Source organism: Schistocerca cancellata, chromosome 1 (genome assembly GCF_023864275.1).
Source record: "Schistocerca cancellata isolate TAMUIC-IGC-003103 chromosome 1, iqSchCanc2.1, whole genome shotgun sequence".
Taxonomy (NCBI): Eukaryota; Metazoa; Arthropoda; class Insecta; order Orthoptera; family Acrididae; genus Schistocerca; species Schistocerca cancellata.
In genome coordinates this window covers 842,060,902-842,087,755 of record NC_064626.1, presented here as the reverse complement: position 1 = coordinate 842,087,755, position 26,854 = coordinate 842,060,902, and the positions used below count along the sequence as shown (strand labels likewise).

The following is a 26,854-nucleotide window of genomic DNA, read 5'->3' as shown; positions in this document are numbered from 1 at the left end:
TCAGGTGGCAGAGCTGAGAACCTTCCGCACAACTAGATTTTCGTTGCTTCCGGTCAATGCTGGAGTAAGTGAAAGTGTGGTAGACGCTGTTATGAAAATGAGTGTGTCGTGCGTGAGACGTGTTTGCAACTTGGAAATGCTCGAGAAAAAAACAGAAACGAAATGAAACTAGTCCACAAAAGTGTTGACAAGGATGGAGAAGGGTATGTATAGATTTTCGTGTAATGTTACATATCAGAAGAAAAAATTAAAGTATTGTGGGAATATGTTTAACGTCACTCAACATCACTTTTATTTTTGATAAAAAAAAAGGAGTGTCTCCCTTATTCCGGAGGAGACGGAGGACATGTGGCACGCATATAACCTTATCAGCGAGGGAGATTGTGTGAGAGCTTCAACAATAAGGTATGTGTCAGCTTCTACGATTGGTATCGTATACACATAGAGTATTGTTGGTCAATGACAGTTTTGTTTTGACAGAAAAGTGCAGACAGAGTCCTCCACAGGATCATCCACAAGTAACCGGGTTCGAACAACTCTAACAATTCGCGTTGAGGCCATCGATTTTGATACTCAAGCATGTATGCTAAGATTGAAAGGCAGAAATGTGGAAGAAAATCAGTATGTCAAGGTAAGTTAAATGTATTCAGATCCAACACAGTGCACTTCTCTCGCTTGTGGGAATGAGAGATCAATCCTGAAGTTGTTATTTCTAACCATAGTGTAATAATATTGTTTTTAACGCACTAGGTCATAAACCCTGCAAAATTTTTAATTTTTAACTTTTACAAATGCGCAGAATGTATCCAAGTATTACGCAATCACATAAATTCCATAGGCTAAGCATTTCACAAACATCATGTGGTTTGCTCAAATGATGTGGCTAGTGTGTGATTGTGCCTCCCCCACGCCCCCCCCCCCCCCTCAAGCTTATTTTGTGATGGCTTAGTGTGAACTTGGTTGTCAACTGAATATTGTCACATACTGTCTACTCTTCAGTTTTGCATGCATGTTATACGGGGTGAGCACAAAGTCTTGCCCTGATTATAACAATTTATTACAGATTAAACGTTTGACATAATAATTTACATTTGATGCCATTACATAGGTTAGTGTTACCAGCTTAGCCTTTTTTTAAAAGACAACGTATGTTAGTAAACCCCAATGTGTGTTCCCTTGGTAGCTTGGAGAATGTCGAGGTGGTATTCCAGTTCCCGCCAGGTGTTTTGTAACGTGTTCTGTCACAGTACCCACAGCAGCTTGTATCCTAGCCTTCAGCTTGTTGACATCAGCAACTGGTGTGACGAAGACCCTGTCCTTGATATAGCCCCAGAAAAAAAATGTCAAGGGGCATAATGTCTGGAGAGCGGGGAAGCCAGGGTGTTGGACCGTTCCTGCCAATGCACTGATCCTGAAATGTTTCATTCAGGAAATCACGTCCCTTGACCTTTGTTTTTGGGGGGGGGGGGGGCTATATCAGGGACAGAGTCTTCGTCACATCAGTTGCTAACATCGACGAACTGAAGGCTAGGATACAAGCTGCTGCAGGTACTGTGACAGAACGCGTGTTATAAAACACCTGGCAAGAACTGGAATACTGCCTCGACATTCTCCAAGCTACCAAGGGAGCACATGCTGAGGTTTACTAATGTAAGTGGCCTTAAAAAAACTGTTAACACTAACCTATGTAATGGCATCAAATGTAACTTATTATGTCAAACGGTTATTCTGTAATAAATTGTTATAATCAGGGCAAGACTTCGTGCTCACCCTGTATATTGTTTTTTTTTTTTTTTTTTTTTTCCCATCCACATACACTCGCTGCAAGCCATTGTACAGTGCATGGTGTGGTATCCTACAAGCCTTTAAGTATTATTGCTCAGTTACTCGGTATTAGGCCAGAGTGTAATATTGGACCACCCATGAAATCTTGGTTGTGGTGCTGGACTGATTTGTAGTGTAGTGCTAGTTATAGGCTAGGTTGAAAGGTGATAATTTGGTTGTGTATTGGCAAAGACAACGAATGAAAATTCCAAATAAAGGTTGTAGTTTACATTCATTCCTATTTAAACACATTTTGCCATAAAAACTAAACCTATCAGGTAAATTCAGAAAATGTTTATTGGGTAGTGGATAAGCTTCTGATGAGCATTTTGGTGCATGCTCTGTACATGTTGTACATCTACTGAAACACGCAAAGGGGAGAGATGATGTTCACTATTAACTTTTACCCCAATTTGTGGGAGTTATTGAATCAACCCAATGTTTTTTTTTCTTCCTTTTTTTTTAAATCACTTAAACAAGCACTGTATTAATGTCCTCATTCTATTAGAAATGCCTCAGATGTCCATGGTACAAGATCCATTTCCTTAAGGATTACTCCTAGGTATTGTATCACCCAAGAAGTGAATTTTAATGGCAACATCATCAAAGTGTGCTCTCAGATCGATACTAGATTTTGTAAGAAATAAGGAAAGTTATTGTCTAGTACATAACCTGTGAGCCAACATGTATTGACTTACAAAATAAATCTTTTAGGCAGCAAGTGTGTGTGTGTGTGTGTGTGTGTGTGTTCGGGTTATCAAGCTGTCCAGAATGGTTTTCTACATTGGGGCATGTGCATGAAGGTTTGAGAAGTATTGCCTGGGTGGGTAGCCTTTGGGAAAGCATTACAATATTAATCTTTTCTGTTCACGGGTTGCTGCTACTTGTCGTCTCAAATGTGGTAGGGCGACTCTACAGAGAGCAGACAACCAAGGTAGTGGGGTTGATCTCAGGCTGCCCGTTAAAATTCTCGTGGTGTCATCCAGCTGAATGTCAATCTTACTGGCATGTATGCTCCTGTACCAGACAGGTGCGCAATATTCAGCCACAGGATATACAAAAGATGGGGCCTCTGTATGGAGGGTGTCAGCTTGTGCACCCCAGGATGGCTAAATGTCTACACAAATGGAGGCCGAACTAGATCTCGTATCTCTCACGGCCAGAACGACATGCAGCGACCCCACAACGGCACTTTTAAGAGCCAAACATCTTACACATTTAAACTCTGCAACATTTGCTTTGTTGACATCCAATTAGAAATCAAAATGTCAAACTGATGTGTCTCTGTAGCTAGTTTGGAGAAGGGAAAAAATTACCAGACAGCAGAACTTCTCCAACTCAGTGTCCAGTGAAGCACTGTGACACAGAGGACAAAATTAATATGGGCTGATGAATGTGGAGGAAAGTGGTCAGAAATTTTATATGGAAAGCCTCTCAAGAAATGATTTTGTGAAGCTAATGAATTACAAATATAGAGAATTAAAATGTGTAATGTTCGATTGTGTGTGATGAAAGAGTATAACATTTTCATCTGTCATACAAACCTCTAGTATAAACCACCACACAACCTGTAGTAAAGAATCTCACTTAAATTTCAACCCCAAGTTGCACCATAGTTCAAAGTTCATTTTGAAGTGCATGTCTTATAACTGACAGTTCAAAGGTTGGAACAATTTTCTTGGAGAACAGTGGTTTTTTATTACTTAAAAATGAATGTGAACAGTCACAGCCTCAAGAAACTTTCTTTTTTATGAGGCTATAAGTTTCGGTCTGTTTTAGACCATCTTCAGACCTCACACCATGCTGGCAGACGGTGGCAGTGAATGGAGCAGGTGCTACAACTTCACAAATGCTAACTGCCACCGCCTACAGGCATGGTGTGAGGTCTGAAGATGGTCTAAAACAGACAGAAACTTATAGCCTCATAAAAAAAAGAAGTTTCTTGCAGTTGTTCATGTTTGTTTTCAAAGGTTGGAGTTAGGAAATGGCGTACCACCTCCAATAGGGCCATGCTTAGAAAGCACTGTGTTCAAACCAACCTTTATGTTGATGACAGCTTTACTTTTTCTGTATGTTGGTAATTACTCAGAATGAGCCTTTCACTGTACAGTGGAGTGTGCACTGTTTGGATATTTCTAATTTTGTGTGTGTGTGTGTGTGTGTGTGTGTGTGTGTGTGTGTGTGTGTGTGTGTGTCCATCAGGTAGGTGAAAATGCTTGAACAAGAAGAGTGTATGTAGCATTATATCTTTTTGAATTTGATGTATTACATACAAACTTGGTGCTGTGGTTATGGTTTTGTCATTGGTTCATCACACAGGCCAGCACTGTGGTGGGATTTCTGTCATCAATCCTGTTCGTAGAGGAGGCTATCTGTATGAGGGTGATATTGTTAGAACCCACCTATAGGCTACAGAGATTCCACAGTGACAGCGAACCATCAGCAGTATTTCAGCCTCAGTGTGTGTGTGTGTGGGGGGGGGGGGGGGGATTATTGGTGATCTTCTCGTGGGACCAGTCATCCTTTCTCAATGCGTCACAGGCGAGGCCTATCTGCGCTTCTTACTGGTCACCCTGCCTTCCCTGCCGACAGATGTGCCGTGCATGGTAAAAAAGGATAATGTTGCTAGTACATGATGGTGCTCCAGCTCACTACCCTCGTGAGTGTGGACTGAAACTCATACAGACAGAACACTCCCAATTATCTGAAGTGTTTATATGTGTGATATCAGTTATTGAAACCTATTCTATCAAAGACTTTTATCACCTTTTTCAAGTGAGTGTACCTCCCTTGAAACACATTTCTGGCCATGTGTCCATATGACCTTTCTTTTTGCTCCTTATTCTCTCAGGGATTGTTTCCTATAGTTTTTCCTCATATAGCAAAATCACTCTGTACATCTGTACAATGCAATATACCAAACAGTGTGTGGTGGGAGGTACTTCTTGTACCATTGTTGTTTCTCCCCATCACCTGTTCCATTTGCGTATGATGCGCAAAAGAACGACTGTTGGTAATCCTCCGTATGAGCTCAGATTTTTTATCGTGCTTATTTTGCAAGGTGTGTGTGAGAGGAAGTAATATGTTGCTTCCCTAGCTGCCCCCCCCTCCTCCCTCCCCCTCCCTCCAGTGACTCTCAGCATGGCATGTGCTTTTGCTGCAGATAGTTTTATGTGATCATTTCGCTTTACATCATTCCAGACTGTTATCCCTAGGTGCGAGGTTTGTCTAAAAAGTATCCGACCTTTGATTTTCCTGTGCAAAATAGAGACGATAGTGCAGCGTCACTGTACGCAGTAAAGGAAGAGACATTTATGCACGTGTGAATTTTGCCCCTTCCCAGTCACTGCCTATCGATCGCTGAGTGAGGTGCTACACAACATGTTCGTTGGATTACTGATTCTCTCAAGATGACTGAATGTGTTGAGCAAAGATACTGCATCAAATCTTGTCAAAAGCTTAGTGATTCTCAAAGCAAAACAATTCGTAAGATTCAGCAGGTGTTAGGAGAAGGTGCGGTGGTGTAACACAAATTAAGGAGTGGTTCGACCGATTCAAAAATGGCCGCACATCAGCGGAGAGTGACCGATGTTCTGGCAGGCTCCAAACAGCTTGGAGTGCAACTCTTGTTGAGAGGGTGCAAAATTTGGTGATAGCAGATCGTCATTTGACTGTACGGGAGATTGCCTAAGAGGTTGGAGTGAGTAAAGATTCTGCACATGAAATTTTGTGTGGTGATTTGAACATGCACTGAGTTGCTGTGAAATTCGTGCCCAAGTTGTTGTCACTGGAACAAAAAGGCCTCCGTTTTGACATTGCACAGGACCTTCTGGACACCACCAACACCGTGATAACTGGAGATGAGTCATGGGTGTATGGGTACGTTCCAGAAACAAAAAGACAGTCGTCGCAATGGAAGCATCCCGAGTCTCCCAGCCCAAAGAAAGTGCGGCAGGTGCGAAGCAAAATCAAGGTGATGCTGACTGTCTTCTTTGATGTCTGTGGAATAGTGCATCACAGATAAGCACCAGAAGGACAAACAGTGACAAAGGAGTACTATCAAGATGTTCTCCAGCGACTCCGTGATGCAGTTCGGCACAAAAGACCGAACACGTGGATGGCGAAAAACTGGCGATTGCATCCCTCCAATGCCCCCGCACATTCATTCCACTTGATCCAGGCCAAACATGGAATTACAGCCATTCGCCAGCCTCCCTACTCTCCAGACATGGCTCCTTGCGACTTCTGGTTGTTTCCAAAATTGAAGATGCCACTGAAGGGATCCCGTTTTGAGAGTAGAGAAGAGAGAATGCAGAACATGACGACGGAGCTGAGCACCATTCCAAGAGAAGACTTCCAGAGGTGTTTCCAGCAGTGGAAGGATCGGTGGGCTAAGTGTGTGCGAGCACAAGGGGCCCCTACTTTGAAGGGGATGAGGGTCCCAATCCTGTCAGGTATTCAAAATATTTTTTCTGGCCAAAGGTCAGATACTTTTTAGACAGGCCTCGTATCTTAGGTTGTTGCTCTTTACAGTATATGTCACCAACAGTTTAATTGAGAACAACAGACCTCTTTGCTGCTTTTGCACAATTTGTTACATTCTTTTGCATTATGTGCCACTGGCATTCCCTACACCAGTCACCAATCCTCTGCATCTGATTCAGCACATGTTCATTGGTGGTACTGCCAGTTCTTTAGGCTATAAAGTTTCCACTGTATCTGTTGATGACATTTTATCTTGTATAACATGATGAGGGATTTACATATTGGTAGAACTTATTGGTTTCTCATGGATTTCCTTTTTGTGTTTTAATCACAGATGGGAGCCTACCATACCCTGGATCTTGAAGTGAACAGAAAATTCACACTTTCAAAGCCAGAATGGGATTCTGTATCACTGGAGAGAGTTAATATTGCTTGTGATCCTACACAGGTACGTAAGCATTGTATGTGGTTACTATAGTTCACTGTTTTTACTGACTGCAATAAAGATACAATGTGCAAAAGTGATTTTTACTTTACTTGCAGAACGCTGATGTGGCAGCGGTAGTTATGCAAGAGGGGCTGGCTCATATTTGCCTTATTACATCCACGATGACTTTGGTACGGGCAAAAATTGATCAAAGCATACCACGGAAAAGAAAAGGGAATGTACAGCAACATGAAAAAGTAAGTATAGTGAATAAGCTGTGAGGCTGTTCATAAGGAAGCACTGGACAAATAGAATATATGTAGGCTTGAGGTATGTATGTGTAAGAGGTTAGGAATGAAGGTATAAATAACTAGTTAGGAAGAAGCAGTTAGTGCCATTATTCATGCATGATAATCAGCTGTTGTGAAAAGAAATTGAGGTGGGCTTAGTCATGACTGCAGTTATGCCAAAGCTATCACCAATCCCAGTTTGAACTCCACAGTGCTTTATTATAATTGGAGTCACAAACAATGATGGTTGAGATTAGGATTGTTCTGTGCAAGTGTCATGCATTCTCACATAGCCAATGAGCATTCAGTCTTGTTGTGACCAATTTCCATTACTATTATACACAATAGATGTGATTTAGTGTTTAATTTCTCCTTTTTACATAGTACTGTGACACACACAGATTCTGAAAATTTTTGATTGGTTTTATAATATTAATGTAGATTATTTGTTAACGGTTACTTGGTAAACGTGGAATGTGTAAAACTTTCTTAAATATTTCCAGGGTATGGCAAGATTTTTTGAAAGTGTGATGCAGGGAATTCTTCGTCATGTCAACTTCGATATTGTAAAATGTGTTTTGATAGCAAGTCCAGGATTTGTCAGAGACCAGTTCTATGAATATATGTTCCAACAAGCAGTAAAAACTGATAACAAAATGTTATTAGAAAATAAAAGCAAGTTTATGCTTGTTCATTCATCAAGTGGCTTCAAGCATTCCTTGAGAGGTGAGTTGAATCACCTGTGTAATTAAGAAATATTTGATGATCACATTGACAAGAACCAGTATGAAGATTTTTGGGCTTCAGGTAAGTGAGTTACTTAAAAGCTGTAATGTTTAGATGAAATTCACTTCCATCGCACTTGGTGTTTTCAGATTATAATGAAAATAGGAGTGACTTTCAATAGAATTTTCTCTTGTGTCTGATCTCATTAATCAAGAATTATGTTGTTTTGCCTTTTCTTAATCATCCAGTATTCTTCGTACAAATAAATAATTCAGCACTGTTGTCCCTATCGTTGACTGAAAAATAAGATGTGTGAAAGCAAAATTAATGTCAGCCATCCACCCACAAGATTCTTCAGTAATTAAAAGAGGCAAAAAATTGAGTCAATGTGGTAAGATCTAGAACGAAACCAGGTAGTTATTAATGTTGAAATAGAGGTAATAGATCAAGTGAAAGATGCAATGCCTTGTTGGCTTCGCTCTCTTGCGTAGTATGTATTTCAATGATAACAGATGACTCATATTTGAGCAGAGCCAGATTCAGTTCCGTTATAACCATTTTTACCTGTCTACGATGGTCTAATATATCAGTTGAGTTGAATGCTGATGTGGTTTTTCAAAAAAAGCAATAACTCGTTCAGTTGTTTGTGTGTTACATACATATTCTATTGTTGTGTCACCTTTCCTGTGCACAATGTGATCCTCCTTAACATGGAGATTCACGAAAATAAATAGTCTATTTGTGAAATCATTGTAAAGTGAGTTCACTTTTACCATCAGTTCTCTGCCTTGTTAGTAGTTAATTTTTAGTTGACAAACTTGCACAACGCTTGATTACTGCTGTATTTTGTTATTATCTGTAACAAGTGTTACACCAGAATGTGAGTGAAATATAGTAGATCTTGGGCTTAGGAAATGTTGCCAAGATGATTCTTTTCACTTTGAAGTCACTTGGAGTAAGAAAACTGTTGATTTTTCCTTATTCAGGATATGAAGCATCTAGTATTAAAACTTGCCAAATCTCAAAATTTTCAAAAATGAGTTCACGTTTTCAATTTAAAGTATATCACTATCAGGTGAAACTAGAATATGCGTCAAAATCAGCCACATCTTTGTGTCGCAGAGCACTGAATTCTTGATTGTGCAACAGAATGGGCCAAGTTTTGCACCAGTGAATTCATAACTGGTCATGTCCAGGAATGAGCAACGGTCTTCATGTCACTGCATTTTTTTGTATGTGGTGTCACATTACACAATTAAGTGACCATATCAGTAAGCAATTTGTTATATTCTATATCCTATGAAGTCATATATTTTTGCAACACCAATCTTTTGCACTAATTCCCACATTTGCGGGCTTCGTACTTGTGTTATGAAACACAGCTAAATGTAGAAAAATATAAGTTAATGTGGATGAACAGAAAAAAACCTGTAAGGTTTAAATACAGTATTAGTAGTGTCCTGCTCAACACAGTCATGTCATTTAAATATCTGAGCATAAAGTTGCAGAGCAGTATGAAATGAAACATGCATGTGAGGATTGCAGTAGGGAAGGTGAATGGTTGACTTCGGTTTACTGGGAGAATTTTAGGAAAGTGTGTTTCACCTTTAAAGGAGATCGCGTGTGGGATGTTAGTGCTACGTCTACTTGAGTACTGCTGGGGATCCGTACCAGTTTACTGGGAGAATTTTAGGAAAGTGTGTTTCACCTTTAAAGGAGATCACATGTAGGATGCTAGTGCTACGTCTACTTGAGTACTGCTGTACTGTTGGGGATCCGTACCAGATAGTTTCGAACAACATGCAGGTGTTTTGAAATGAAATGCTGTAGGAACTCAAATGGGAATCCCTGGAGGTAATGTTCTTTTCGAGAAACACTGTTGAGAAAATTTAGTGAACTGGCATTTGGAACTAACTGCAGAGCATTCTACTGTCTGCAACATACACTGCACATAAGGACCACGAAGATAAGATACGAGAAATTAGGGCTCATACAAAGTCTTGCTCTATTTACAAAGTGGAACAGGAAACAAAATAATTAGTAGTGGTGCAGGGTACCCTCCGCCTTGCATTATGCAGTGGCTTGCAGAGTATCTGTGTAGCTGTGATTGACATGAAAGCAATCCTATTTCCTTTGTGACTGTATTTTGTCATTATTGTGTATTGCAACATGTATACTGTTCAGAGTGCATCAATAGATGAAACCCCCAGATTTATAAAGTGCTGATGTAATGAAGCTTCCTTCTCAGTGGCGTTTTCAACCAGCTAAGACCAAAAGAATTATTACGAAGAAAAGAGAGAAGGCACAAAAGTGTGTCTGTCTAAAAGAGGAGGTATTTTACAATCATGATGTCGGAAGTACCAAAGTCTGTGTGAAAGAGGAAAATTGCTGGCTCAAATGACAACTCACACAGTGATCAGAGACATTACTCTACCTGTCTTTAAAACAAAAGACATAAAAATTTCCTGCATAAACGCATTATCCCAACATGGGAAGATCTTAAGTCATTGAAGTTATATAAAACAATAATATTAGCTAATGAACCAGCTGGCACTGGTAATGAGAGTTCGAACACGGTCTCCAAAGTTTACATCAGTGATTCACACGAGCTCCCTGATATTGTAATCTAAATGGGAGCGAATTGAGACCTACACCAACAGTATTACTTAGTATGTGTGAACAGTGTCTGTTATAATAATAATAATAATAATAATAATAATAATAATAATAATAATTCTATTAACATACTTGATTATTTGCAGATCATTACCATTTTATTGTGTTCAATATTTAACTAAACTACAAACTTTTACTGAGAGAAATCCTATTTTGTATTTTCCTCAGTTTTAGCTGTTCTTGGTAATTTATTGGCCAATTTATTTTGAGATTTTTTAAAAATAAAAGTAATTACATTGTCATGTTATTTTCATTTAAATCCTTTTTTCTCAAGACTTTGGAATTTAAAAAGAGTAAAATTATATAAAATTAAAAAAAATAACCAAGTCTAAACTTAAATTAAAAATGGGTTCCATGCGATTTCAATAAAAAGTAGAACTTAAATATTAAACCATTAAGGATGGAACTATGAAAGAAAAATGTATGTGCCCATTGTTGTGTCTGTAGAGATTTTTCATCCATATTGAAAAATATGCCTTCAGTGATGTGGTCAGTTTTGATACTAGATGCCTGTTATATGAATGGAATTAACAATCGTTGACTTCAAGCTAATTCCAGTCCACCAGATGATCTGAGACTGGTTGTCAGTAGATGCGCAAAATGAATACTGTACTTACCAGCACATGGGGCTAAATCAAAATGCACATAGAAAGCAAAAGAAATGTGAAGATGTTGGAAACATGGCTTGCTTTATTTGGAGAAAGAGTGTAAAAAACAGAGGGTAAATGTAAATTTTTAGTGAATGAGACAGTAAGGTTGTCTTGTTTAGCAGACAACAGGTGTGGACAAATTCTATCTATTTTTATGTAAATGAAACTTAAAAAGTAGCAGTTTTGTGGGTTCTTGTGCTATTACCTACTGAGACTTTGGTTTGGTTTCTGAAGTGTTATCAAACATAGGTTTTTAAGGTATTTATATGAAAGTGTACACATGTAGGCTGTTGGCTGAAAATGGAATTGCTGTCATAATTTTATTTAATTAACAATGTTATGAAAAGGCTATGTTGTTACCGTATAATGGAGATGTTGAATTGCAGGTAGGCGCAACGAAAAGACTTTTATCAAGTAAGCTTTCGGCCAAAAGGCATTCTCCAAATTAGACAAGACCACACACACACGATCAGTGTATCTGGTTGCCAGGGTCAATCTGATCTAGCCTCGGTAGCCAGAGAAAGTTGTCGTGTGTGTGTGTGTGTGTGTGTGTGTGTGTGTGTGGTGTACTTTGGATCTTACTTGTGAGCAGTCTTTGCGCTACCCCTATCTGTGACTCATCATTTCTGCTATATGGCGAGAAGCAGTCTATCCTTTTCCTAATGTTGTTGTTGTTGTTGTTGTGGTCTTCAGTCCTGAGACTGGTTTGATGCAGCTCTCCATGCTACTCTATCCTGTGCAAGCTTCTTCATCTCCCAGTATCTACTGCAACCTACATCCTTCTGAATCTGCTTAGTGTAGTCATCTCTTGGTCTCCCTCTACGATTTTTACCCTCCACACTGCCCTCCAATGCTAAATTTGTGATCCCTTGATGCCTCAAAACATGTCCTACCAATCGGTCCCTTCTTCTTGTCAAGTTGTGCCACAAACTTCTCTTCTCCCCAATCCTATTCAATACCTCCTCATTAGTTACGTGATCTACCCACCTTATCTTCAGCATTCTTCTGTAGCACCACATTTCGAAAGCTTCTATTCTCTTCTTGTCCAAACTAGTTATCGTCCATGTTTCACTTCCATACATGGCTACACTCCATACAAATACTTTCAGAAACGACTTCCTGACACTTAAATCTATACTCGATGTCAACAAATTCCTCTTCTTGAGAAACGCTTTCCTTGCCATTGCCAGTCTACATTTTATATCCTCTCTACTTCGACCATCATTTTACTCCCTAAATAGCAAAACTCCTTTACTACTTTAAGTGTCTCATTTCCTAATCTAATTCCCTCAGCATCACCCGACTTAATTTGACTACATTCCATTATCCTCGTTTTGCTTTTGTTGATGTTCATCTTATATCCTCCTTTCAAGACACTGTCCATTCCATTCAACTGCTCTTCCAAGTCCTTTGCTGTCTCTGACAGAATTACAATGTCATCGGCGAACCTCAAAGTTTTTATTTCTTCTCCATGGAGTTTAATACCTACTCCGAATTTTTCTTTTGTTTCCTTTACTGCTTGCTCAATATACAGATTGAATAACATCGGGGAGAGGCTACAACCCTGTCTTACTCCTTTCCCAACCACTGCTTCCCTTTCATGCCCCTCGACTCTTATTACTGCCATCTGGTTTCTGTACAAACTGTAAATAGCCTTTCGCTCCCTGTATTTTACCCTGTATTTTACCTTTTACCTTTTCCTAATATTGTCATGATTTCATCCTGGACTTTTCATTGTTTGACATTTGATTCAGGTCTGACTTTCACATTAAGAATTGTTGTATTACTCATCACCATTACTGACAGTGAATAGAATTAACGCAATGAGTGTGAGAGTTAAAGCATTTGACTTGCATGCACTAGGAGCAGTGTTTTAAGCCTCATCTGGTCCTCTGGATTTATGATTTCAGACAGATGTCAAATTGGTTTCTTCAAAAAGTCCAGTGTCCGATTCCTATCCTGTCTTTGTGTAACTCAAACTTGTGCTCAATTTCTAATAATCTCGACAGAATTTTATACATTAGCCTTCTTTCTGTCCTTATCACAGCACACAATACTTCCTGCAAAACTCCAGAGAGGGGGTTGTCCCATTATTAATGCAAGAGCTGTATGCATTGTAGCACATGATATGACTGTCAATATTTACTATTTATTGGTCAATTTCAGGACTGCTTAATTTGAAAAATGATTGGTAATAGGGACGTTGATAGTAGCAGCTCTCTGCCATGGCTAATGCACTACAACATTTTGACCAGTGTCAGTTATGTTTGGAAGTCGAATGTACTTGAAGTCCCTCTCATTAATTTGTCTCACAGTTTCTTTGTAAATTAGGTAGTTCCTCAGTGGTGAAGTTTCAACAGATATATTATTAATTTATTTACATTTTATGACCTTCATTGGACCACTCTAGCCAACTTTATACAAGGAATTTTTCAGTTTCCAGTCAGCCCAGTACGTCTTCATTCTCTTGGATCTCATCCTTTTTTCTTAATCGGAAATCATCCTTCCTATTGTCTGTTTGTTAATTCTCATTTGCAGTCTGGTTTGTTTGTCTGTGAGTTTCCAGTTTTGTTGCTTAGATCTTCCAATGTAATCTGTAGCTCGTCCATATCTTCCTTGAGTTCTGTAATCCACTTAATGTTGCACTTACTATACCACAATTTTTCTATTCTCCTGATCCTGTTCTGGTGTTTTGATTAGATGTCCGAAAAATGACATGCGTTTCTTCCTGGTTGTACTCATTACCGGTTCTATTTCCTTGGAGACTCTTTCATTTGTAGCTACCCTCCAGTGTCCACCTTTCTGGTACGATTTGTTGATGCATGTTCTGATGATTCTTCTCTCCATTTTGAGTATTTTGTCTATTTGTGCAGCGTTAATTGTTTTGAAGATGGTTTAATTTGTGTATGTTATTTTTGGTTGAGTGACTCTTTTGTAGTGTTTTAATTTTGTTGCTTTTGACATGCTCTTTTTGTTGTAGGTGTTCTTGGTGATATATTGTGCTCTAGTCAATTTGTTTATTCTGTTATGCCATGTTGGCTTTTCATTGAGGTTATATGTTATGATTTCTTCCAGATATTTAAATTTGTCTACAATTTTCATTTCTTGGTTTCCTACAGCAATTTAGTATGTGAGTGGTGGGTCAGTTAACATGATGACTGTTCTTTCTGAAGGATATTCCAAGGCCAATTTTCTGTGCTATTTACTGTAGTGAGATAACTTGTTTGGTTTCCTGAATACTGCTGGACAAGAAAGCAAGGTCATCAGCAAATCCTAGACAATTACAACTTATGTTCAGTTGGGATATGTTATATTAAACATTTATTTCTCTTGTGTGAATAACTAATAAATCGATTTATATCCAGCAGAATGTCCTGTACAGTTGTGAGAGGTAATTAACATCATATACCTACTACATATTTGTTATTACATATTTGTTATATTCCTAGATGAGAAAAGTTAGTTTATCCTCATGTTCTATCAAGTACTATACTGGTGCATGTCATACTACAACTTTCAGTGCTCATTTTACATAGACCATATGTATGATTTGGTACTAATTGTGCTTGTATTTTTATCCCTGTATATTTTAGAGGTTCTCACTGACCCTGCTGTTGCCGCTAAGATGGCTGATACTAAGGCAAGTGGTGAAGTCAGAGTTCTGGAATCTTTCTACACAATGTTGCAGACAGAACCTGCAAAAGCATTCTATGGCAAAAAACATGTTGAAAAAGCAAATGAAGCGCAGGCAGTTGAGACATTGCTGATATCGGACAAACTTTTTAGGTGAGTTTCCAGTTTGTTTTGATTCAGTTACTGTACTTCAGCTACTTTGTCTACATAGAAATAGTGGGAAGGTGGGAGAAAATTTTGTAGAAGAAGAATAAGCCAACTGAGCAGTTCTTACTGTCTACATTTTAAAGTCTCTCAGTAATATAACAGTTGATTTGGTTGACAGCTTCCCCCTTATTACTAAGTTTAATAAAAAGTGACGTAAATTGTAGTCCTAGCCTGTCCCACACAGAAACTCTTTTGAAAATGCTGGTATTGTGCATTCAAGGGAAGTTGCTAACTGATGGTGTAATGATACAGAATCCTGCTCATTATGTTATTTAGCACAATGACAATATTTGGTCAGACACGCACAGAGTAGGAACTATAGTGCAGCAACGCCAGGAACAGACGAACGCAGGTGTTTTGCCATACAAAATACCATGTGCCCGTTACAACATTGCGAGGCGATCCAACTTGGGGGAGAGTGTGGAAACAGTTGACACAGCACTATCTACTGGTAGTTGCTGTTGTATTTAGCATATGTGCCACAAGAAACAGCAAAGTCCAAGCAAGTGCAGCTCAAAAGCATATAGATAGCTGTGCCATTTTATGCTTAAGTCACTTGCCTCGTATCACAGCTTTACTTTTATGAGGCTGTGATGCTTGGGTGCCATCTGGAATACTGTTTGTGGACCACAGTTTGGCACTGCAACAGGGCAGTCTGCTCTGAAACCACAGGGGTTGGAGCCACCACCACATCGGGGCTGGATGGGCCAAGGGAAGCAGTTTGCTGGCCATTAATGTGGGGCAGTGGGTCACTGCCATTACATGTCCCACTCACTGTTTGCTGGACAGCACTGTGTGCATGAATCACACCACCACACTTGTGGACATTGTTAGCTTAGGCAAACGAGAACAAAGTTGTCACTTATTTTACTTAAAATCCGTCTTGATTGCAATTTTTTATATTATTATTCATATGACCGGTTTCGGTTCATTCAGAACCATCTTCAGATCTGATATTTCAGTTACAGGAGTAACCCGTCCAAATTCAGCAACTTTCACATGCTACGTCACGTAGCATGTGAAAGTTGCTGAATTTGGACGGGTTACTCCTGTAACTGAAATACGAGATCTGAAGATGGTTTGTAGCATGTGAAAGTTGCTGAATTTGGACGGGTTACTCCTGTAACTGAAATATCAGATCTGAAGATGGTTCTGAATGAACCGAAACCGGTCATATGAATAATAATAAAAAGAATTGCTATCAAGACGGATTTTAAGTAACATAAAATCACTGATTGCTTTATCCCATAAGACAATATGTCTGTTTTTGCAAAGTTGTCACTGACAAAGACGATTGAATCATGAGCCGCTGCTCGGCCAGTGCTATGCTCTTGTCAGCATTGCTGGATGAGAAGCCACAGGGGGCACTAGATGCCACAGCCAAGCAGCTGCTTCCTGTATCTAACTCTGGGAGGGAGCCTTAATAAAGCAATTTGGGAACTTCTGGCTGTGTGACTGGTACTGCACGGTGTCCCCCTTCATCCCATATCTATCAGGCACCTTCATTGGTGTCGGAGTATTGACATTGCCATTTCAGCAGAACATCTGAGCCTACAGTACAGTGAGTCAAGAAATATAATTGTTGTTTGCAAAACGTCTTGGTCATGGAAAAGGAGCACTACTGCTGTGCTCCTTGTAAGGTGAATTTAGTTAAAAATAAGGAGCCAGTGAATTTATCGCACTTACGGGGTAATGGGGATCACGGTTGTCTAGTACTTGTATTCAGTGTAACTTGGAAGGTCATTCAGCACCATGTGCAGAACTGATATCAGTAATGTGTTTCATGTGTAATTCTTACAGGCATATTGTTAGACAATGCCGAAAATTAAAACTGCTAATGATTAGAAGCAAGAATTAAGTGAATGTATTTTATTTTGTCTCTCTTGTAGTTGTTAGTCTTCTAAAATGTGTGTCGGGAAGGGTAAGGCTTCAGCAGAGTTTGGAAAGCAAGGAGGCAGTTCATTTATTGTCGGAAAGGTTAGCACAATTGACAGCAGCTAAAAGAAAGTTACATGGTTTAGTAGAAGCTCAGTTGCCACAGGAAAATGTAGATTTGTCAGTCGCAAGCTTAGTTGCTCCTTTCTCTGGTAAATCAGCCGAGGATGTGCAAGCATTTATGGAGGATGTTAGGAATTTGGCAGAGATAGAAGGTTGGTCTGATATAGAATTTTTGACAGCAGCAAAATTAATTGAAGAAGAAAAAAACTTATGCGGGTTATACAGGGGCTCTCAAGAGAGCTAGGATGTTTGGAGAATTTAAAAAAAAAAAGGGGTTGTTTCAAAGGTCAACAGAACAAAATAGTGCCAGACATTTTAGAGAACAGTTGTGTGTGGTAAGAAAGAGGCATACAGAATCAGTAGAAGAATTAGTGGATGGAATGAGGAAGATCAGTGGTTGGACATACAAATTGGGGCAGAATGCTATGGTGAATGAAGTAATTTTACGGGAGGCTGAGCAGAGGGGACTTGATGTGAGGTTTGCCTTCGGAAATTTCGAGAAGTGTTAAGTCAGTGGTGAATGCTAGGAAATTGACATGTCAACTGGATTGCAAGCTAGACGGACAGTGTTTTCAGTGAATATAAGGTATTAAAGATGTGGAGAGATGGGGCACGTATGGAAGCTGCGTTGCCAATCGTGGGCAGTGGGAGTAGATGCAGAGGTCAGCACAGTGGCAGTAATATAAGATGCTGTGAAGTTGTATGCAGAGGAGGGATTGTGCGGTCAGGGGAATAGTGGGGAAGAAGAATTGGTGAATACTGTTGGACACTGGAACACGTGTGTCAGTTGCCAGTGGGGATCTGGTGGAACGTAAGCTATGGAACACACCACGGTATAGATTTCGTGGATGGGGGATAGAGACGTCACATCGTTGGGACTGGTGAACACACATTTTTTGCCTGGGTACTGTATCAAGTTAGTGTAAAAAGTTAGAACCATTGTCTTGTACACACGTCGGCGGAAGAAAAACTAAATTTACTTATATTGAGAGGGAGATATGTGATTGTTACTAAATGTAGTATCATTGATGACTTAATTGTGTATAGTAAATAATGAATTAATGCAAACAGAATTTACTCATTCACTGGGTGGCATTCATTGCATAAAAAGATTTATGTGACATCATTGCTGAGTTTCACAACATATTAACCATTATGTAGGAGAGCCTTCGTGGATGTAAAGAGAGAGAGAGAGAGAGAGAGAGAGAGAGAGAGAGAGAGAGAGTTTGATTTGTAAAGCAGATACTTTAAAACAAAGCTTCTGCTCTTCCTCTTTCACTTTGTGTCTAATGGTCCTCTCATTGATGGGACTTTCACCCCTGCTCTTCCTTCATTCTGCACTACTGGCTATTAAACTTGCAAAACCAGGAAGGATAGCAAGTAATGATTTTACTTATTTTGCATGTACTGTATAATGGGAAGAATACATTACTAAATTCGCAGGTTATTTGGGGGACGCAAAGTGCGAAATTTAGTATCCAGAACAGATACCTCTGACAAAACCTATACTGTCACTCAATTGATCATTGAACTGACCTGAGCTGGGATGAACTGATACGGATATGTCAGTGTGTGCAGCTTCAACTCTGGCAGTTCATCCGTCGAAGTGACTGACGAGTGATGGCATGCCAATTTTTCAGCAACCCGTGACCGGGTGTTTTCAGTTGGTTAGAGGTCTGAAGAACATGCTAGCAAGGGCAGCAGTCGAGCACCCTCCGTGCTGAGGTTCACCAGGACACCATGGCAACATGCAGTGTTGCAATATATTGTTGAAAGATAACATCACAGAGAACTCGAAGTTAGGGCACAGCTGCCAACTTTAACATCAGAAATGTGTTACCTGTGAAAAAATCATGTGGCATTGATGGCCAGGAGGCTCCGTCCGGGGAAGTTCGGCTGCCGAGGTGCGAGGTGACACCACATTAGGCGACTTGCTTGTCTGTGATGAAATGATGATGATAAGAGCACAACACTTAGTCCACGAGCGGAGAAAATCTGCACTCTGGCTGAGAATTGTATCCGGGCCTGCTGCATGGTAGGCAGACACATTACCAGTCAGCTAAGCAGGTGGACAGTGTTACCTGTGTCATGTACCAATGGCATCCTATACCGCGACACTTTGTAATGATCTCGTATGACGATGATGAATTCAATCTGGCAACATTTATTCTCCTTGGAGTATCAACACACAGATTGTCCATTGTAATGCTGTATAGAATTGTTAACTCATCTGAAGAGATGATGTAATGCCATTCCTTTGTCCTGTATTGCTGTCAGCTGCACGAACCTGGCACGCCGAAAGGCTGCTGCAACATATAACCCCTAACTACACTCCTGGAAATTGAAATAAGAACACCGTGAATTCATTGTCCCAGGAAGGGGAAACTTTATTGACACATTCCTGGGGTCAGATACATCACATGATCACACTGACAGAACCACAGGCACATAGACACAGGCAACAGAGCATGCACAATGTCGGCACTAGTACAGTGTATATCCACCTTTCGCAGCAATGCAGGCTGCTATTCTCCCATGGAGACGATCGTAGAGATGCTGGATGTAGTCCTGTGGAACGGCTTGCCATGCCATTTCCACCTGGCGCCTCAGTTGGACCAGCGTTCGTGCTGGACGTGCAGACCGCGTGAGACGACGCTTCATCCAGTCCCAAACATGCTCAATGGGGGACAGATCCGGAGATCTTGCTGGCCAGGGTAGTTGACTTACACCTTCTAGAGCACGTTGGGTGGCACGGGATACATGCGGACGTGCACTGTCCTGTCGGAACAGCAAGTTCCCTTGCCGGTCTAGGAATGGTAGAACGATGGGTTCGATGACGGTTTGGATGTACCGTGCACTATTCAGTGTCCCCTCGACGATCACCAGTGGTGTACGGCCAGTGTAGGAGATCGCTCCCCACACCATGATGGCGGGTGTTGGCCCTGTGTGCCTCGGTCGTATGCAGTCCTGATTGTGGCGCTCACCTGCACGGCGCCAAACACGCATACGACCATCATTGGCACCAAGGCAGAAGCGACTCTCATCGCTGAAGACGACACGTCTCCATTCGTCCCTCCATTCACGCCTGTCGCGACACCACTGGAGGCGGGCTGCACGATGTTGGGGCGTGAGCGGAAGACGGCCTAACGGTGTGCGGGACTGTAGCCCAGCTTCGTGGAGACGGTTGCGAATGGTCCTCGCCGATACCCCAGGAGCAACAGTGTTCCTAATTTGCTGGGAAGTGGCGGTGCGGTCCCCTACGGCACTGCGTAGGATCCTACGGTCTTGGCGTGCATCCGTGCGTCGCTGCGGTCTGGTCCCAGGTCGACGGGCACGTGCACCTTCCGCCGACCACTGGCGACAACATCGATGTACTGTGGAGACCTCACGCCCCACGTGTTGAGCAATTCGGCGGTACGTCCACCCGGCCTCCCGCATGCCCACTATACGCCCTCGCTCAAAGTCTGTCAACTGCACATACGGTTCACGTCCACGCTGTCGCGGCATGCTACCAGTGTTAAAGACTGCGATGGAGCTCCGTATGCCACGGCAAACTGGCTGACACTGACGGCGGCGGTGCACAAATGCTGCGCAGCTAGCGCCATTCGACGGCCAACACCGCGGTTCCTGGTGTGTCCGCTGTGCCGTGCGTGTGATCATTGCTTGTACAGCCCTCTCGCAGTGTCCGGAGCAAGTATGGTGGGTCTGAAACACCGGTGTCAATGTGTTCTTTTTTCCATTTCCAGGAGTGTATTTTGTGTGATTACACTGAAATGATGATGATTTGCTATTTAATTGAAAGCAGTGTTTCATTGTGGTTGTGAATTTCCTAGTTCATCTTAAATTTTCTCTTATTATTAAGTGCAAACATCATTAGGGATTCGATGTTTTGGTACATGAGTTTGACTTCCAAGATCCCTGAAGAGGATTCTGCAAGATGTTTGGTTTTCAGTTTTACGTTAATGTTCCTACTGCACACTTCTGTAGAATAAATACATTTAATAGTTGCCATTCCTGGCATTGTTTGGGAGCTAATATGTCTGTAGGCAGGCTGCAGACACTGTATGCACACTCACCTGTTGTTCAGTGTGACGGATGGCATATTGGTTTGAATAAATAAACTAGATGAGTTAGGAGTGGCCTTGTAAAGAAATCTGAGAAAATTATAGCAGTATCTAGGACTTCCAACTGATCTGTCAGTAGCATCTAATCACAAAGCAGTGCACTGACTGAGGCTGTAACTTTACTAATTAACTGGTCAGTTCAGATACTGTTGCTTGTGTCAGTACTGCAACTGGCTATTGCAGCACGTGCAGGTTTGAGAGGTTTATCCATAAGTACTCTTTTTATGGTTCTGTACCTCAGTCGGCAAAAGTGGAGCCTTATAGGATAATTTTGTTGTCCGGGTGCCTGTCTGTCCACCTGTTTAAGACCCCTTTTTCTCAGGAATGGGTAGAGGTATCAAGTTGAAGGTTATATCGTATACTAAGGTCCCTTGGCAGTGTGAAAAATTAAGTTTTTGAGTCAATACAATCAAAAGATATGGCCGATACTATCAAAATGTATGGTTATTTTTTGATACACTCAGGCTCACTCATCATAGCCTATAGTGTACTTCCCATTGACAAAGAATCATGAAATTTAGCAAGAAGCAAGGTTTCACACTACAAGTGAAGGAAAAAAAAAATCCGAAAATTGTTAATTTGTAATTATATCACATAAAAAAATATTTTTTTTGCCACTACAAACCTAGATTGCACTCATAATCTATCAGAAGTCTCAGAAACTATTCTGGGAATTTTGATCTAGTTTTCAGGAACTGTTCTAGGGATTTTGTTCTAGAAAGAGCTAAAGTGATTCACGAGGAAGTTTTGTATGTATCATGTACAAATATTTTGGGCTAATTGGCAGAGGATGAAGTGAAATTACTTGTTGCTATGAAAATGACACCTTTACCATCTAGTGGAGACAGGCATAAGGCTGCCCAACTACTGCACCACAAGGTGCTAGCATTGCAGGTCATTTACAAACTGCTCATTCTAGCCTATGACGTGTATAGGATCTTTAAGGTTTGAAAGCAAACTAATACTAATAATTGATGCGGGATTGCACTTCCATTGTTTGAGGTAAGGTTCCAGTATTCTACAGAATATCTGTCAAAGCATTCCACAGAACAATTCGACATTTGTGTGACAACAATAGCCGTATAGCCAACTGCACCATTTAATTCTCCAGGGACCTCAGTCACATTTTACGAGTAATCACAACGAGAACGAGAGCAGACAAAGTCAATGCATCACAATTACTAATTAACTTTTAGTAATTAATGTGTTAATATAACTCCAAAGCTAATAAATACAAAACTACAATAGCAAATTACACAAAAAAATTAAACTTGTAATAAGAAACATTCTTGAATGTCGTGGAATCCTGGAACCAAAATCTTGCCATTGTCAATATTAATCACAGGCAAAAATAGAAGAGATTCTCAATTCCTAGGATGGATGAACTACTGCACACATAATTAAGTTTGTACGGACACCTGCATGCTAACCCTACTCACAATGGTCCAGCTTTCTTTCTGTTTTCTGTGCAAGTTGTTAATAATCTTTTGCTCCCTATAATTTGTCCCAGGTAGCTTCAGAATTTCAGTGAGTGTATTCTAATTAGCATTGTCACAGGAAAAAAAAGAGCTACAAATGATACAAACATAGGTTTGCCTTTCTTCAGCGTGTCTTCTAATGTAAATCGCTGAGTGAGGAATTGCCCTACATGTTCCTACTCTTCTCTGGAACCCAACCTGTCTGCCATGAATTTGGTTTTTGCAAGGTTTAACACTCTTATGTAAATAATTTATGTTAATATTTTCCAACCATTACTTGTTAAACTGGTGGTTTGATTGTAATCACACCTGTCAGCATCTTTCTTCTTCGGAAATGCAATTACTGTAATACATTTTTCCTGGAGTGTGGTTGTATTTTGCCTGTCTCATACATCTTGACCATTAGGTGGATAATTTTATCTTGGTTGGCTCTTCTGAGGATTTCAGTAAATCTTAGACAATGTTGTCCACTGCAAGGGTCTTGTTTCCACCTAGGTCTTTCAGCACACTGTTAAATCATTCTTGCAGTATTGTATACCTTCCATCTCATCTTCACCTATTTCCCTTCCCTTGCTATAACATTGTCCTCAGGTTTGTTTCCCTTATAAACACCCTCTACAGACCTTCTGATGGACATTTGAACAATATATTGCAATCTCATTTAAAAAACTAACCACTAACAAAAAGACCTACAGTTATTTTATGTAACATAATATGACAGCAAAAACTAGGAATGTACTTATGACAGTATTACAAGGTGTTTGTGATGGTAGGCTAGTTCCTGTTATCAAAAGCACAAGTTGGCTATTTGAACCATTGCTTTAGTGAATGGGAATCCAGTATCTTAGTGTTGCGCCATCTCACCAAGGTCTGTGGCCTGGTACATTTTTGTGTATCTAATCTTACCTCATTGCCTTGTTTTATACTTGTTGTAATGTGATATTAAATTATATTCATCAAAGTGTGTCTGTTAGTGTGACTGAATTATATTATGTTACGCAGAACAGCTCTTTAGATATATCTTTTGATTTTCCAATTCCTGTAGTGTTTGAAAAGTGCCCCTTTCATATTAGACAATACATTAATTAGGTTACAGTGGTCTTAAAATCACAGTAACTGGGCTACTTGCCAGTGAAAACGTGATGCAAGCTAACTAATTTGTTTTCATGCTGTTCCATTAGGCATGTCCACCAGAAGGAGCATACAATCATACTTCCTTCTTCCAGATGAGGAGTGTTATGGAGGCTTTGTAAAAGTGTGGACAGTAGTATAATTGTTTTCACTAAACTGATAATCGAACAGTTCAGTTGGTTACTTAGACCGCCTTTTTAATAATTATTTTGAGCTAAGAAAATGCATAATATTTTACCGCCACTAATATTGACAACGTAGAAAGTTTTATTGAACTGAGATAAATGTTGAATGGAGATGATTGGGAAATGGAGCGATTATTGACAACTCCCTCATCCAATAGATAGGAATTGGCTTGAAAATTGATATAATTTTACTGCAAAAACATGCAGAGGGTTTGGTTTAATGTATACTTTAATTCTTGTTTGTCACTTTCACTTTATACTCTGCAAGCAAGATTTTCTGTTCATTGTGTGACATATTAGGAAAGATGGCCTCATCTTCTCCTATTTCCCTTCCCTTACTATAACATTGTTCTCAGGTTTGTTTCCCATATAAACACCGTCTACAGACCTTCTGATGACATTTGAACAATATATTGCAATCTTATTTCAAAAACTAGCAACTATGAGGCTTTTTCATGTAAGAGCATGGTGTTTTTAATTTCAGAATACAAGATGTTAAACAAAGGAAAGAATATGTAGCTCTGGTTGATGGTGTAAGAGAATCTGGAGGTGATGTGAAGATCTTCTCGAGTATGCATGTATCTGGTGAACGTAAGTATCAAAGTTATTTTAGTTTTGAAGTACTGGTATATCTTGTTAGATGCAATTGTTACATTCCATAGAATCGCTATGTATATCGCATTCACTTAAATGGAAAGGTGTTTTATGTGTATTTACTCACATATATTGTATATGTATTTATTCGCATATTAAGTTTAAAATAACAGGGTTTTGTAGTATTTTTACCAAAAATAACCATTATCCTCTTCCTTAAACACGTTTCAATGCAAAATTTATAAACTAATTTAAACTCCGTCCAAACAGGCCTCGGAAGGCCCAATGGTACTGACCGACTGCTTTGTCATCATACACTTAAATTTTTAACACTGAAACACACAATAATGCACTAAAATTATTATTCAATGTCCAGTGAACTCCCAGTCTGCTCTTGTCACAACCATTTAGTTCCATAGGATTTTGAGAGTGGCAGTTCCCTGCAGCGTTTCCTCTGGAAAGAAGGGTACATTGACCCTTGGCAGTCTTAATCAAGGTACTTATTGGTTTTTATTGAATAGAAATGAAAATGCTGCCAGGCATTTGTTTTTAAAACAAGCCCATTTCATCAAGGCTGAAAACCTACTTCACAGTCTAGCCTTTTTCTGTCACATTTTCTTAAACCCCGTTTTAAATTACTTGCCTCCAACTTTGTCTGCCACAGATGCCTCTCCTGTCATTTTAATTTTGTGAAAACCAAAACGATGCTTGAAGTGGTTAGAGCAAACTGAGCTTGCTGAGAAACATGATACCTTTCTTTAATTAAACCTTCATACAAGCTCTTGGCTTTAACTTCAATAGCTGCTCAAGAGAGAGGTCTGTGCTGTTGGCTGTGGTGCTCAATCCAATGGCTTAGCATTTTTTCTATTCCAAGTTAGATTTGATCACTCTAGCCACACCTAAGTTGAACAGTGAGCAGCTTCTTGAACTAATTTCGCACTGTCATGAACAGTTCTCGCAGTGGCTTCAGTTAGTCCCAAAGTATGTTAAATGTCAACAATATGCTTACCTTTCTCATAGTAATCCAAAACTTCTCTCTCTCTCTCTCTCTCTCTCTTTCTCTTTCTCTAATGAATATGAAATTCATCTTTTCTTTCCCTCAATGGGCACACTTCCATTCCTTTTACCCAAAATTTTTAATACAGGTTCTGCTGAGTGGAGCTTCACAGCTCTAATGACCTGAACTGATGATTTACATCTCGCAGACATGACAGGAGAAGCATGTTTAGATGCACTAACCCTCTACTGCTTCAGGGTACTGTTAATGCATGACAGCAGTGGATTAAAACTAAAATCGTTTATATGTAAAAATGCAAATAACAAATCCGTGTATAATGGGAGGTATCTGTATGTATTACTGAGCATAGTGATTAGTAGCATATATGAATTCAAACATTTCAACACACATTGAAGCATATTAAATGTTGGCAGTGTACATGGAGAGAAATAAAAATGATGAAGATTTATAGCCTTGTTTTTAAAAATATGTTTCATTATTTTATAAATATATAGAACTGAAAGTAAAATATATTTCCAGCCTCTTGTTCAGCTAATTGGGTAATGTGAATCATTTGGAAGACTTGTCTAGTGTGTGTGGACTCTTTTCCCCATCTATTCAGACTGAGCATTTGTTCACTTGTATATATAAATTACCAGAACATTTTTTCTTTTGGAACAGATGAGCACATACAAAAATTACAGAGGATGGGGGTGACAAATTGAAGTGATAACTATGACCTCAACAGACATTAAAGAATGTAAGAAAGGAAAGATACAATTCAGGTGACTGAAGGAGTCTGGAAGCAGTATACTTAATGACAGGATGTATTTGTTGTAGGGACTGAAGCTTCAGGGAGGAACCATAGATGTGACTTGTGAACAGCACTGAAAATGGTCATTCATATTACACTTATTTCCAAGGGTGACAAAAATTTAGTTTTATTTAGCTATAGTCAAGTTGATATAAGATAACCACGGCAGTTAGCAATGCTGGTGCCAGCTTCAGCTGCATAGTGCTAACAGCCACAGGTGAAAACCGTAGTTTACAAAATGGCGGTATGTGATTGGTAGAGGTAGATGCACAGAGCTGCTGCTCCCAGCCCACCGCAACTGTCAGGGGTCTTCTTATGTAAACTCGACTATACGAATTGTGTAGATGTTGATTATTTTCCAATAAATTTTTCACTGCTTTATTTTTTTCAGAATTGGATCAGCTGACTGGTGTAGCAGCTATCTTAAGATTTCCTATGCCAGAATTAGAGGACGAAGATGAAAGTGAAGATGAAAAAGAAACCTAGTGGCATGTCAGTCATCAATATATTATGTTTATTTTGTTTTGTATTTATTTAAAGACTCTGTATCTGTATTTATAAGGAACTTATGGGTGTTGTACAAGATGATTAATATATATACTACACGCATATAAA

The 26,854-nt window shown here is 39.8% G+C and overlaps 1 protein-coding gene across 1 annotated transcript; it reads left to right on the top strand.

Moving 5' to 3' along the window:
• Positions 1-16: 16 nt before the first annotated feature.
• On the top strand, positions 17-26,854 carry LOC126188904 (protein pelota). The gene is made up of 9 exons (XM_049930596.1): positions 17-203; positions 313-405; positions 481-631; positions 6,644-6,757; positions 6,853-6,993; positions 7,530-7,752; positions 14,672-14,864; positions 24,319-24,425; positions 26,631-26,854. Exons 1-9 carry the CDS (start codon positions 163-165, stop codon positions 26,723-26,725), a joined length of 1,158 nt encoding a protein of 385 aa, XP_049786553.1. The 5' UTR covers positions 17-162; the 3' UTR covers positions 26,726-26,854.